The 14,917-nt window shown below is 46.8% G+C and overlaps 2 protein-coding genes across 3 annotated transcripts in view; one reads left to right on the forward strand and one right to left on the reverse strand.

Moving 5' to 3' along the window:
• Nucleotides 1–14,917, reverse strand: part of abhd14b (abhydrolase domain containing 14B) — a 598,368-nt gene that overhangs the window by 64,905 nt on the left and 518,546 nt on the right. The window lies entirely within an intron of this gene.
• mst1 (macrophage stimulating 1) overlaps nucleotides 1–14,917 on the forward strand; it is an 83,069-nt gene that overhangs the window by 7,397 nt on the left and 60,755 nt on the right. For both annotated transcript variants that reach the window (XM_078209336.1, XM_078209337.1), the window contains exons 2-4: nucleotides 7,443–7,575; nucleotides 8,523–8,635; nucleotides 12,899–13,013. In XM_078209336.1, the coding sequence (XP_078065462.1) occupies nucleotides 7,443–7,575; nucleotides 8,523–8,635; nucleotides 12,899–13,013 (361 nt within the window). The remainder of the gene's footprint in view (nucleotides 1–7,442; nucleotides 7,576–8,522; nucleotides 8,636–12,898; nucleotides 13,014–14,917) is intronic.

Genomic DNA, 14,917 nt, shown 5'->3' on the forward strand with positions numbered 1-14,917 from the left:
TGTTCTGTGCTGTACTGTTCTATGTTCTATGTTCAACGAGGTAGCCTCCACCACTTCAGTGGGCAGAGAATTCCAGAGATTCACCACCCTCTGAGAGAAGAAATTCCTCCTCAACTCTGTCCTAAACTGACCCCCCTTTATTTTGAGGCTGTGCCCTCTAGTTCTAGTTTCCTTTCTAAGTGGAAAGAATCTCTCCATCTCTGTCCTATCCAGCCCCTTCATTATCCTATAGGTCTCTATAAGATCCCCCCTCAGCCTTCTAAATTCCAACGAATACAAACCCAATCTGCTCAGTCTCTCCTCATAATCAACACCCCTCATCTCTGATATCAATCTGGTGAACCTTCTCTGCACTCCCTCCAAGGCCAATATATCCTTCCGCAAATAAGGGGACCAATACTGCACACGGTATTCCAGCTGCGGCCTCACCAATGCCCTGTACAGATGCAGCAAGACATCTCTGCTTTTATATTCTATCCCCCTTGATATAGGCCAACATCCCATTTGCCTTCTTGATCACCTGGTGCACCTGCACCAGGTGATCAAGACGCTTTTGCGTCTCATGCACAAGGACCCCGAGGTCCCTCTGCACAGCAGCATGTTGTAATTTCTTTCCATTTAGATAATAATCCAATTTGCTATTATTTCTTCCAAAGTGAATAACCTCGCATTTGTTAACGTTATACTCGGTCTGCGAGATCCTCGCCCACTCACTCAGCCTGTCCAACTCTCTCTGCAGACCTTCTACGCCCTCCACACGATTCACTTTTCCACTTATCTTTGTGTCGTCTGCAAACTTTGTTACCCTACACTCAGTCCCCTCCTCCAGATCATCTATATAAATGGTAAATAGTTGAGGCCCCAGTACCGATCCCTGCGGCACGCCACTAGTTACCATCCGCCAACCAGAAAAGCACCCATTTATTCTGAGTCTCTGCTTCCTGTCGGATAGCCAATCCCCAATCCACGTTAACACCCTACCCCCAACTCCGTGTGACCCAATCTTCTTCAGCAACCTTTTGTGAGGCACCTTATCAAACGCCTTTTGGAAATCCAAAAACACCGCATCCACCGGTTCCCCTCCGTCAACCGCACTAGTCACATCTTCATAAAAATCCAACAAGTTCGTCAAGCACGACTTTCCCCTCATGAATCCATGCTGCGTCTGCTTAATCGAACCATTCTTATTTGCAGCTAAAAACGGAGGGAGCTCTGGAGGAGTATAATGAAAGTAGGAAAATACTCAAACGGGGAATTAGAAGAGCAAAAAGGGGTCACGAAATGTTCTTGGCAGACAGGATTAAGGAGAATCCCAAGGCATTTTATTCATACGTTAGGAACAAAAGGGTTGTTAGGGAAAAAATCGGACCTCTCAGGGACAAAAGTGGGGACTTATGCTTGGAGCCCAAAGAGGGAGGGGAGATCCTAAATGAATACTTTGCGTCGGTATTCACTAAGGAGAGGGATGTGTTGACTGAGAGTGTCTCGGAGGGGAGTGTTGAACCGTTGGAGAAAATCTCCATTACAAAGGAGGAAGTGTTAGGTTTGTTAGAGAATATAAAGACTGACAAATCCCCAGGGCCTGATGGAATCTATCCAAGGCTGCTCAGGGAGACGAGAGGTGAAATTGTTGGGCCTCTGACGCAAATCTTTGTCTCGTCACTGGACACAGGTGAGGTCCCAGAGGATTGGAGGATAGCCAATGTGGTCCCGTTATTTAAGAAGGGTAGGAAGGATAACCCGGGTAATTATAGGCCGGTGAGCTTGACGTCCGTGGTGGGGAAGTTGTTGGAGAAGATTCTTAAAGATAGGATGTATGCGCATTTAGAAAGGAATAAACTCATTAACGATAGTCAACATGGTTTTGTGAGAGGGAGGTCATGCCTCACGAACCTGGTGGTGTTTTTTGAAGAAGTGACCAAAATGGTTGACGAAGGAAGGGCCGTGGATGTTGTCTATATGGACTTTAGTAAAGCATTTGACAAAGTCCCTCATGGTAGGCTAGTGAAAAAGGTTGGATCCCATGGGATAAAGGGGGAGGTGGCTAGATGGGTGGAGAACTGGCTTGGTCATAGAAGACAGAGGGTGGTAGTGGAAGGGTCTTTTTCCGGCTGGAGGCCTGTGACTAGTGGTGTACCGCAGGGCTCTGTATTGGGACCTCTGCTGTTTGTGATTTATATAAATGATCTGGAAGAAGGAGTAACTGGGGTGATCAGTAAGTTTGCGGACGACACAAAACTGGCAGGACTTGCAGATAGTGAGGAACATTGTCAGAGGCTACAGAAGGATATAGATAGGCTGGAAATTTGGGCAAGGAAATGGCAGGTGGAGTTCAATCCTGATAAATGCGAAGTGATGCATTTTGGTGGGAATAATGTAGGGAGGAGCTACACGATAAATGGAAGAACCATAAAGGGTGTAGAGACGCAGAGGGACCTGGGTGTGCAAGTCCACAGATCTTTGAAGGTGACGTCACAGGTGGAGAAGGTGGTGAAGAAGGCATATGGCATGCTTGCCTTTATAGGACGGGGCATAGAGTATAAAAGTTGGGGTCTGATGTTGCAGATGTATAGAACGTTGGTTCGGCCGCATTTGGAATACTGCGTCCAGTTCTGGTCGCCACACTACCAGAAGGACGTGGAGGCTTTGGAGAGAGTACAGAGGAGGTTTACCAGGATGTTGCCTGGTATGGAGGGGCTTGGTTATGAGGAGAGATTGGGGAAACTGGGGTTGTTCTCCTTGGAAAGACGGAGGATGAGGGGAGACTTAATAGAGGTGTATAAAATTATGAAAGGCATAGATAGGGTGAACGGTGGGAAGCTTTTCCCCGGGTCGGTGGTGACGTTCACGAGGGGTCATAGGTTCAAGGTGAAGGGGGGGAGGTTTAACACAGATATCAGAAGGACATATTTCACACAGAGGGTCGTGGGGGCCTGGAATGTGTTGCCGGGCAAGGTGGTGGAGGCGGACACACTGGGAACGTTTAAGACTTATCTAGACAGCTATATGAACGGAGTGGGAATGGAGGGATACAAAAGAGTGGTCTAGTTTGGACCAGGGAGCGGCGCGGGCTAATTGTTCCTTGTTTCTCGTTTCAAGGCTTCATTCTATGATCATCTTGCTGGTGCCAGTTCAGAGCGAGACTGCGGATAGTTGGGAACCTGTCTCGGGGGCAGGGAATTCATATGGTGTTCATGGAAGTGGAAATGACGGGTTGGGAAGCATTTTCCGATCAGGGCCATTGTGATCTCCTGGACTCGTTTCGATCGCCTCAGGGGGTCGGAGAGGAATTTCCCAGATTTTTTTTTTCCCCATATTGGCCCTGGGGTTTTTCACTCTGGGTTTTCGCCTCTCCCTGGAGATCACATGGTCTGGAATGGGGGGGTGGGGGTAAGTTAATAGGTTGTAATGAACAAAGCATCGTAGCTGTGAGGGACAGCTCGGTGGATAGGATATTGGTATGTAGATAGGCTGGAAAATTGGGCGGGGATCCTGGATTCAGGATTCAATCCTGGACCGGGGAGCGGCGCGGGCTTGGAGGGCCGAAGGGCCTGTTCCTGTGCTGTATTGTTCTTTGTTCTTTGTTCTTTGTTCTTTATCTAGATGGCCTGCTATTTCTTCTTTAATGATGGATTCCAGCATTTTCCCAACTACAGACTTTAAGCTAACCGGCCTATAGTTACCCGCCTTTTGTCTATTTCCTTTTTTAAACAGCGGCGTAACAGTAGCCGTTTTCCAATCCGCCGGCACTACCCCAAAATCCAACGAATTTTGATAAATAACCACTAACGCATCCTCTATTACCTCTGACATTTCTTTCAGTACCCTGGGATGCATTCCATCCGGGCCCGGGGACTTGTCCACCTTCAGTCCCATTAGTCTACGCTGTTCACCCCCTCTCCCTCCTGTCTCCCACATTGTTCACCCCCTCTTCCCCCTGTCTCTGACACTGTTCACCCCTTGTTCCCCCATCTCCCACATTGTTCACCTCTTCTCTCCCCTGTCTCCCATTCTGTTCACCCCCTTTCCCCATGTCTCCCCCACTGTTCACCCCATCTCTCCCCTGTCTCCCACATTGTTCACCCCCTGTCTCTGATGCTGTTCACCCCCTCTCCCCACTGTCTCCCACACTGTTCACCCCCTCGGCATGCTTGGTTTCATTGGTCAGAACATTGAATATAGGAGTTGGGATATCTTGTTGAAGTTGTATGAGACATTAATATAGCCACATTTGGAATACTGTGTACAGTTCTGGTAACCCTATTATAGAAAGAATATTATTAAACTAGAAAGAGTGCAGAAAAGATTTACTAGGATGCTACCGGGACTTGATGGTTTGAGTTATAAGAGAGGCTGGATAGACTGGGATTTTTTCCCCTGGAGCATAGGAGGCTTAAGGGTGAACTTATAGAGGTCTATAAAATAATGAGGGGCATAGATAAAGTAGATAGTCAACAGCTTTTCCCAAAATTAGGGGAGTCTAAAACTGTAAGGCATAGGTTTAAGGGGAGAGATACAAAAGGATCCAGTGGGGCAATTTTTTCACTCAGAGGGTGGTGAGTGTCTGGAACGAGTTCCCAAAGGCAGGAGTAGAGGCGGGTACAATTTTGTTTTTTAAAAAGCATTTAGACAGTTACATGGGGCGGCACGGTAGCACAGTGGTTAGCACTGCTGCTTCACAGCTCCAGGGTCCCGGGTTCGATTCCTGGCTCGGGTCACTGTCTGTGTGGAGTTTGCACATTCTCCTCATGTCTGCGTGGGTTTCCTCCGGGTGCTCCGGTTTCCTCTCACAGTCCAAAGATGTGCGGGTTAGGTTGATTGGCCAGGTTAAAAATTGCCCCTTAGAGTCCTCAGATGCGTAGGTTAGCGGGATTAGCGGGTAAATATGTGGGGGTAGGGCCTGGGTGGGATTGTGGTCGGTGCAGACTCGATGGGCCGAATGGCCTCCTTTTGCACTGTAGGGTTTCTATGATTTCTATGATTTCTATGGGTAAGATGGATATGGAGGGATATAGACCAAATGTAGGCAATTGGGACTAGCTTAATGGTAAAAACTGGGCAGCTTGGACAAGTTGGGCCGAAGTGCCTGTTTCCCTGTTGTAAACCTCTATGACTCTATGACGTGTGTTATTGATGTTGCAGTTGATAAAGAGATCTGTCGATACATTATTTTATTGTCATTTCCCTGAATTTGAACATGTGGGAACACAATTGGCTTCCCACCAGTAAATATCCCCAAACTTTGGAGATCAGTTGAGCAGTATTTGGCAGGTCGTGTCCTAGTAACTACAATAAGTCAATACTAAGTTGGCTAGTTCCCTAAATTTAGCAATGGCTCAGACATAAAATATCCTGTTTCTCATTTGTTTGGTCGTTCAAAACTTGAATATTATTGAAAATGTTGCCGAAGCTTTTCATCTTGCACTCAACAAGACAAATGCAAGAATACCAAATTTAAAACAATTACAACAATTTATACTGCAAGAGAAGCGGGTTGCTGATTGATTGGCAAGTGAACTGTGATTGGCCAAAGTGATACATGGAGAGAGCAACTGGCAGCTATAAGCTCCCCTGCTTCTTTGAAGTTTAGTAAAAGGTGCAAAGCTTGAATATAGGGCAGCACGGTGGCACAGTGGTGAGCACTGCTGCCTCACAGCACCAGCGACCCGGGTTCTATTCCTGGCTCGGGTCACTGACTGTGTGGAGTTTGCACATTTTCCCTGTGTCTGCATGGGTTTCCTCCAGGTGCTCCGGTTTCCTCCCACAGTCCAAAGATGTGCGGGTTAGGTGGATTACCCATGCTAAAATTGCCGCTTAGTGTCAGGGGGACTAGTTAGGGTAAATGCATGGGGTTATGGGGATAGGGCCTGGGTGAGATTGTGGTCGGTGCAGATCAATGGGCCGAATGGCCTCCTTCTGCACTGTTGGAATTCTATGATTATTTGTTTTATTTGCAGAGAATGGATCTCTGCATATAAATGAATGTTGCTTTATAGCAAGCATAAATTAATCATATTATAAGCGGAACTGATTATCCTAAATTTGTTGTTAGTATAGCTATTGTCAGTCAGGATTGTTCAGCAACAGTAGGTATTTTGTTTTGGGTTTTGAGAGTGTGGGTTGGTTGAGTACAGTCTGTACTCTGCCTATTACGAACAGCTGCAGGAACATGTTATTTGATTTGATTAACCAATCATTAAGTTGGATGTCCTATCTGTGTTTGATGTTTCGCATGCTGGGATTGTCCTTATGAGTGCAAGAAAAAAACTTCAACAACGGTCACTCTTTCCACTGTCTCTTCAAATTTCAACAGAACCTAGCATTATAATCATTAAACTTGGCTTTTCCTGAAATAATTCAGTGTATTTTGTAAGTAGTCTATTAAGATCAATCCCATGCTATATAGTGTACACTCACAGTACTATACCTAACACTGTCCTGGTAGTTGTATCATACAACAACAACAGAGTTATTGACTAACCATAGCAAGTAATCTCTATTGTTTATTTAAAACAGATTCCTACAGGATATGAGGAAATATTCAGTGTTGCAAAGCTTCAAGAAGCATTAGTCCAAAGTTTCCTGTTCCACCCACTCAAAGCCACACTTACCATATATCATGTCTCAATTGTGATGTACCAAATTCCAAAATGTGATTTTCCAAACGGGACCTTGTCTTATTTGCATTTGAAGGAATCAATGCTAATTACTTCTACCATCTCTCTCGGGAGTCTGTCTCATGGATTTACTACTTGCTGACTGAATTGAAATTGCTTCCATAGATCAGTTTTGCATTTACCTCTTTATATTCAACCGCTGTCCTCACCTTCTACTGCTCCGGACACGATAAAGCACTTTGTCATGGTCTATATTATTGTGTTATGGTCATTAATCATGGGGTAATAGTATTTTCCTGCCTCTTATTTTTAAATGATATCCATATGAACACATTTGTAGCGTGCTAATTGACACTCCCAGTACCCATGCTGAAATGAGTCTGGAGAGCTGCACTGAGGTGATGGCCAATTCTAGTTTGGAGCAATGACTTTCATTGCCCCATCCAGCCCCTGGTGAACAGGCCAACATTTGTGGCCTCCGTTTAGAATCATAGAATCATAGAACCCCTGCAGTGCAGAAGGAGGTCATTCAGCCCATCGAGTCTGCACCGACCACAATCCCACCCAGTCCCTATCCCCGTAGCCCCACATATTTACCCTGCTAGTCCTCCAACTAAGTGGCAATTTAGCATAGCCAATCAACCTAACCTACACATCTTTGGAGTGTGGGAGGAAACTGGAGCACCTGGAGGAAACCCATGCAGACACAAGGAGAAAATGCAAACTCCACATGGATAGTGACCCAGGTCCCTGGTGCTGTGAGGCAGCAGTGCTAACCACTGTTGACTTTAATTTGTTGAATTAAGCTGTAACCTCTCTTTCCAGGCCAGCGGAGCCCTCTGAATGATTACCGCCGCTCTAAAGGAGTGCAGCTCCGGGATCCAAGTGATTGGCCACGTGAAGTGCCTTTCTCGGAAGAGGAGTGTGCCAGCCATTGTACCCGGAATTATCAATGCAGGTAGAGAACTCCGTGAAAAGCGCCTCCCTCTGAGTTATTCACTTTCCATTTTACCAGTGCACCCCGGTAAAGGCTGGATAGCTGGAAATGGAGCTGGGTTTTCCACTGTCAGTGAATTGGGTTGAACTTTGACATGTTGTAATTTCTGCCTGTCACAGAGACATAACCCAGAAAACGGCTAATGTTCCTGCTCTGGGGTCATTGATTGAAGCTGTTAGAAAGTTTCTTCTGAGAGTGAATGGAGATGGGCTCAGACAGCACTGAATACAGTGCAATCTGTGCCTCTGGTGTTGCTTGAAAATGCAAAAAATATTTGAATGGTTTGAAAATGGAGCTGAGACCATCAATCAGTTGCAGAGGTGTCCTTTCTTCCAAACTTTAAAAACCTGAGCTCATCCACAAGTCTGCTGCTTGTGTCCGAATGCACTTTCCATTCACCCCTGCGTTTACTGACCAACACTGGCTTTAACCTTAAAGTTCTTGTCCTTTTCAAATTCCTCATTGGCCTTGCCCTTCCCAATCTATGTAACCCCCTTCTGCAACTCTCTGAGATGTCTGCAGTATTCCTCCAACTTTACCCACATCCATTTCTTGCTCCTTATTGACAGCTCTGCCTTTAGCTGCCTAGGCCCTCAGCTTCAGCATTTGCTCCCTAAATCCCTCTGCCTATCCGCTTTCTCTCTCTCTCTCTGTTCTCCTTTAAAACACTTCTTGAAGCTTACCTCTTTAATCCAGTTTTTGGCCCTCTCCTCTGATATCACTTTATGTGACTCAGTGCCAATTTCTTTGCTTGATTATACTCTGAGCCTGAGGATTGATACTTATATTATTCTCCGTTTAATTTTACCTCATAATGAACAGGTTTCAAAATAGAAAATGTATTTAAATATGGAGCTGCTACGATGGTGGAAACAGTGTCTTGAACTCTTCTCTTCTTCCCCATGTAGAGCTTTCAATTACAACCTGCAGAGTAAGCAATGCCAGCTGCTGCACTGGACCAGTCAGGAACTGAGCACAGAACGGCACAGACACAATCACATCGATTTGTATGAGAAGAAAGGTATGTCTCTCTGCAGACCCTGCCCATAGGCCTGGCCCCTCCCAAAAACCAACTTCTTATTTCCAGAAAATCTGAGGAGTGCTGTGTTGGGGACTTACTAGATGTGGGAAGAGACAGAAACATGAGAGACAAAGGGCTGTACAGTCGTGCCTAGTCACAATCTCCATTATGTCTCTCTGTGTGTATTAGTAATAATAACAGAAACAGCGAATGTAGATAAAGGTAATGGAGTAGATGTAATGTATTTGGCTTTTCAAAAGATTTTCAAAAAGTTACCATATAGTGGACTCATGTCTAAGCTCAGCCCACGTGTAGTCAGGGGCAAGAAGCAGAGTGGGTAGCAAGCTTGCTACTAAAGAGAAAACAGACAGTTTTAAAGTAGTTACTTAGATTACTCATTATTCAGGGAGCAATGGATCAGCATTCACATCGCAACCCCCCCCCGCCCCCCCCACCCTTTGCCCAGGTTTGCCTGGGGAATCTAATGATTCTACCAGCAGATTAAATTCCAAAGGAAACTTCATGGGAAGAGTCCACACAAGGAATCTTAGTTAAATTCCCAAAGTTGAAAGGAACTCAGATTGGCAAGTGCTGGGTGTTCCACAAGGATCAATGCTGGGACCACAAATCTTTACGGCACGGTGGCTTTTACGGCCAGGACTTGCGTTCAATTCCAGTCTTGGTGATTGTCTATGTGGAGTTTGCACGTTCTCCCCGTGCCTGCTCGAGTTTCCTCTGGGTGCTCCAGTTCACTCCCATAGCCCAAAGATATAAGGTTAGGAGGATTGGCCATGCTAAATTGCCTCTCAGTGTCAGGGGGGTTAGCAGAGTAAATACGCAGGGTTACAGGGATAGGGCCTGGGTGGGATTGTTGTCAATGCAGACTCGATGGGCCACATAGCCTTCTTCTGCATTGTAGGGATTCTATTGTATTCTATTCTAACTTGAATCTTGAAATGAATATCCGATTTCAAAATCTACGAAGGACATGACTTCAGAGGAACTTGCAGAATGGGTGTCTAATTGCCAACTTGTCCTGGTGAAAGAAGTGTTTAAGTGGAGTCAAGGAAGAAAAGTACCTGGCGGTATAGAACCACAAGTCATGAAAAGTAACAATGCAAATGACTAAGCTTGAAAATTACTTTTAATTAATAAATTAATTTCAATGTCGATAAGTTCTTAAAAATTCATTCATGAGATGTGGGCGTTGCTGGCTAGGCCAACAGTTATTGCCCATCCCTAACCACCCTTGAGAAGGTGGTGGTGAACCACTTTCTTGTAGAAATGCAGTCCTGAGGTGTAGGTACACCCACAGTGCTGTTAGGAAGGGAGTTCTAGGATTTTGAAGGAATGGTGATACGGTGATGTAGTGGTACTGTCGCCAGAGAGTAATACAGATACCCAAGATAATACTCTATGGAGTCGGTTTCAAATCCCACCACAGCAGCAATAAAAATATCTGGAATTAAAAGTCTATTGATGATCATGAAACAACTATCAATTGTCGTAAAAACCCATCTTGTTCTCTAATGTCCTTTTGGTTAGGAAATCTGCCGTCCTTACCTGGTCTGGCCTACACATGACTCCAGAGCCACAGCAATGTGATTGACTCTTAACTGCCCCCTGAAGTGGCCGAGCAAAACACTCATAATATGCAACTGCTCCGAACAAAACACCAAGGAATGAAACCGGACGGACCACCCAGCATCGACCTCGGTACCGGAAATGACTACGGCAAACCCAGCCCTGTCAAACCCACAATGTTCTCCTAACATCTGGGGGTCTGTGCCAAAACTGGGAGAGCTGTCTCACAGAATAGTCAAGCAGCAGCTTTACATTGTTATACTCACAGAATCATACCTTACAGATAATATCCTGGATAGCCCCATGTGGCAGCACAGTGATATACAGTTAGATGGGAATTGCCCTGGGAGTCCTCAACATCGACTTTGGACCCCATGAAGTCTCATGGCACCAGGTCAAACGTGGGCAAGGAAACCTCTGACTGATTCCCATGTGCCCTCTCCCCCTTAGCTGATGAATCAGTATTCAAACACTACTTGGAGAAAACACTGAGGATGACAAAGGCACAGAATATACTTTGGGTGGGGGATTTCAATGCCCATTACGAAGAGCTGGCTGGGTCCTAAGGGACAAAGTTGCTAGACTGGAATAGTGGCAGGTGGTGAGGGAACCAAGAAGAAAGAAAAACATACTTGACCTCATCCTCACAAACCTGCCTGCCGCAGATGTATCTGTCCATGACAGTATTGGTAGGAGTGACCACCGCACAGTCCTTGTGGAGACAAAGTCCCATCTTCACATTGAGGATACCCTCCATTGTGTTATGTGGCACTACCGCTGTGTAAAATGGGTTAGACTTTGAACAGATCTAACAACTCAAAACTGGGCATTCATGAAGTGCTGTGAGCCATCAACAGCAGCAGAATTTGCAAAAATTGCTCGAGTGAACCAGATGGCATTTTACTACAATCCAGTCATTTAACGGTCACCAATACTGAGGCTAGATTTTTGTTCCTGATATTTATTAATTCATAGATGTTTACAGCTCAGAAGGAGGCCATTTGGCCCATCATGTTGATGCCAATCAACAAAGATCTGACTACACTAATCCCATCTCCCAGCACTTGGTCCATTGCTTTGGAGGTTATAGAACATAGAAAGCCACAGCACAAACAGGCCCTTCGGCCCACAAGTTGCGCTGATCATATCCCTACCTCTAGGCCTATCTATAGCCCTCAATCCCATTAAATCCCATGTACTCATCCAGAAGTCTCTTAAAAGACCCCAACGAGTTTGCCTCCACCACCACCGACGTCAGCCGATTCCACTCACCCACCACCCTCTGAGTGAAAAACTTACCCCTGACATCTCCTCTGTACCTACCCCCCAGCACCTTAAACCTGTGTCCTCTCGTAGCAACCATTTCAGCCCTTGGAAATAGCCTCTGAGAGTCTACCCTATCCAGACCTCTCAACATCTTGTAAACCTCTGTCAGGTCACCTCTCATCCTTCGTCTCTCCAGGGAGAAGAGACCAAGCTCCCTCAACCTATCCTCATAAGGCATGCCCCCCAATCCAGGCAACATCCTTGTAAATCTCCTCTGCACCCTTTCAATGGCTTCAACATCTTTCCTGTAATGAGGTGACCAGAACTGCGCGCAGTACTCCAAGTGGGGTCTAACCAGGGTCCTATAAAGCTGCAGCATTGTCTCCCGACTCCTAAACTCAATCCCTCGATTAATGAAGGCTAGTACGCCGTACGCCTTCTTGACCACATCCTCCACCTGCGAGGCCGATTTAAGAGTCCTATGGACCCGGACCCCAAGGTCCTTCTGATCCTCTACACTGCTAAGAATGGTACCCTTCATATTATACTGCTGCTTCATCCCATTGGATCTGCCAAAATGGATCACCACACACTTATCCGGGTTGAAGTCCATCTGCCACTTCTCCGCCCAGTCTTGCATTCTATCTATGTCTCGCTGCAACTTCTGACATCCCTCCAAACTATCCACAACACCACCTACCTTGGTGTCGTCAGCAAACTTACCAACCCATCCCTCCACTTCCTCATCCAGGTCATTTATGAAAATGACAAACAGCACAAGTGAATATTCAAATTCTTTTAAATGTTACAAGAGTTCCTGACTCAACCACCCTTCCAAGCAGTAAGTTCCAGTCTCCCATCACCCACCGGGTGAGGAAGTTTCCCCTCAAGTCCCTCTTAGCCTTCGACCACTTACCTTAAATCTATTCCCCCTGGAAATTGACCCCTCAACTTAATGAATTGAATTAAATTTCCAATCACTGCCTTGGTGGGATTCAAACTCATGTTTCTGGGGCATTCGTCCAGTCCTCTGCATTACTGGTTCACTGACATTACCACTGCCAACTGTGAGAGACTGCACACTTGAAAATACAGTGATCACGTAAACATTCAGGGAGACCCAATCCTCTGGCCTTTTCCCTTTATTAGAACAAACATGAGACTGGCATTCCATTCTAGTGGCTGTTCCTAACCTAATAATGATGGATACTCATCATAAAGAGCAGTATAAGTGCTGTTCTGGAGAAGAGTCAAATTCAACTCAAAACATTAACTGTACAGATCAGCTGAGTGTTTTTCTGGCACTTCCTGTTTTTGTTTCAGCATTATTTCTTGGAGCTAACTCGTGTACATACTTCATGTAGACCTGTACCCCTTTCGACATTCTGACATTTGTCCACATTGTCTTTGTAGATTATGTACAAGACTGCGTTATGGACAGGGGGGTTACATACAGAGGACGTGTCTCCCACACCAAAAGTCAGAAGATTTGCCAGCAATGGAGCTCCAATGTGCCTCATGAACACAGGTGGAGTATCTCTTTGACCTTTAACTTCAGTTTGTGCTTTCTATCTGAAGTGATGGCCATCAGATGGGAATGGTTTTGATTTTGGAAAATATTCAGCTCTATTAATCAGTCCAAATAAAGATGGTGAGTGAACTGGCTCACTTCAGGGTATCATGCAGAGAAAACCCATTCTCACCAAGATTACCAGGGAAGGGCATGGAAGAGGTTTCAGAAATCTTCCTGGTATTGAGCTTTTTGGTAAGAGGGCTAATCTATGAGAATGGTTGGGCTAAGGGGGCGGGGGCAATTGGAGTGGGACCTGGGGGGGGGCTTTCTGGGGGCAGGGCCTAGGGGGTGATCAGTGGGGGTGGGGGATCCCACTGCAACTCGGCATTGGGATTCGATCAGGGTGGGTGGTCAGCTGGGGGGGTCTGCCGGGAGAGTCTGCCTGCAGGGGGGGTGGGGGAATCATTAATGCTGCAGGAGGGCTGGAGATTGGGGCAGGCTGGGATGGTGGGGGGGGGGGGGGGGGGGGGGGGGGGGCTTTGGGGTTGGCCCGCGAATGGATGGGTGGCCGTGATCGGGCCATGGGGGGGGGGGGGGTGGTTGGGGGCAGCACTGCGGGGGTCCCAGGCTGGCCAGCAAAGGAGAGACTGACATTTTGGGGCCACTGCGCATGCGCAGTGATTTCAGCGTCTCCAACTTGAATAGGCCCCGTCCCCTGAAGTCGTATGATATTCACACTGGTGGCCTCTGCATTGTAGAGTGTGGGAGATTCTAGTTTGAACTCCCACTGAATAAACCAGCGTGAATTACTCCAGTTTTCCCGTGAATTTTTCACTTAGAATTTTTCTGGGAAAACCGCCCCCTTAGAATCTTTTTGGAAAATCATCCCTGCTATGTATGGGTCACTACCTGCACCTATTCCACACTGCTACACTGGGGTTGTGGGAGTGACTGATGGTGAAAGGGAGACTTAGCTTAGTGGTTATATCCCTGTCTCTAACTCAGAAGGTATCAGTTACAAATCACACCGTCTCGATGTATAAGACACTGGAATGCTGGCTCTGAATCCTGCATTAGAGTCCAGCTGGGTACTTGAATCTAGTGGGAGTGACAGCCCCTCTCCTGTGAAATGCTTTTTTTCATTTGTTCATGGGTTGTGGGAGTTGCTGGCTGGGCCGGCATTTACTCCCTGTCCCTAATTGCCCTTGAGAGGATTGTTAAGTCAGCCACATTGCTGTGGGTCTGGAGTCATATGTAGGCAGGACGACAGATTTCTTTCCATGAGTGAACCAGATGGGTGACTATGACAATCAACAATGGCTTCATGGTCACCATTAGAGTTTGAATTCCAGATTTCTATTGAATTCAAATTTCACCATCTGCAGTGGCAGGATTTGAACCTGGGGCCGCGATTCTCCCATTGCGACCCACAACTTTTCTGTCGGGTTGCGGTGCGAGGCAATCGCCTTGAACGGGGATTTGCGCGTGCGCCGGGAACGCCTGCGCATCTCCCAGAGCCGGTGAACAGTCGCTGGTCAGACCACACTGGAAACCGGCAGGAAGGCAGGTAAGTAATTTAAATCTTTTTTGCACGTATTTGAAATATATTTATTAGCTCATTATCGGAACCTTTCAGGTCCCCAGGCGGTCAGGTGGCGGGGGTGGTGGTGCCCCCTGGGCATGGGCACCGAGGCAGTGCCAACCTGTGTCCCTGGCACTGCCCAAGGGGCAAAGTGCTCATGCCCAGGGGCACCTTGGCACTGCCTACCAGGCATCGGGCAGTGCCAAGGGGGTGGGGCCTATTGTGGGTGGTGCCTGGGGCAATCGGTGGGGGTGGGGTCTGCCACTCTGCAGACAGGATCGGTCTGGGATGGAGAGAGGGCACGTTTGGGGCAGGCTGGGTGGGGTGGTCTGCTGGG

Source organism: Mustelus asterias, chromosome 3, assembly GCF_964213995.1.
Source record: "Mustelus asterias chromosome 3, sMusAst1.hap1.1, whole genome shotgun sequence".
NCBI lineage: Eukaryota > Metazoa > Chordata > Chondrichthyes > Carcharhiniformes > Triakidae > Mustelus > Mustelus asterias.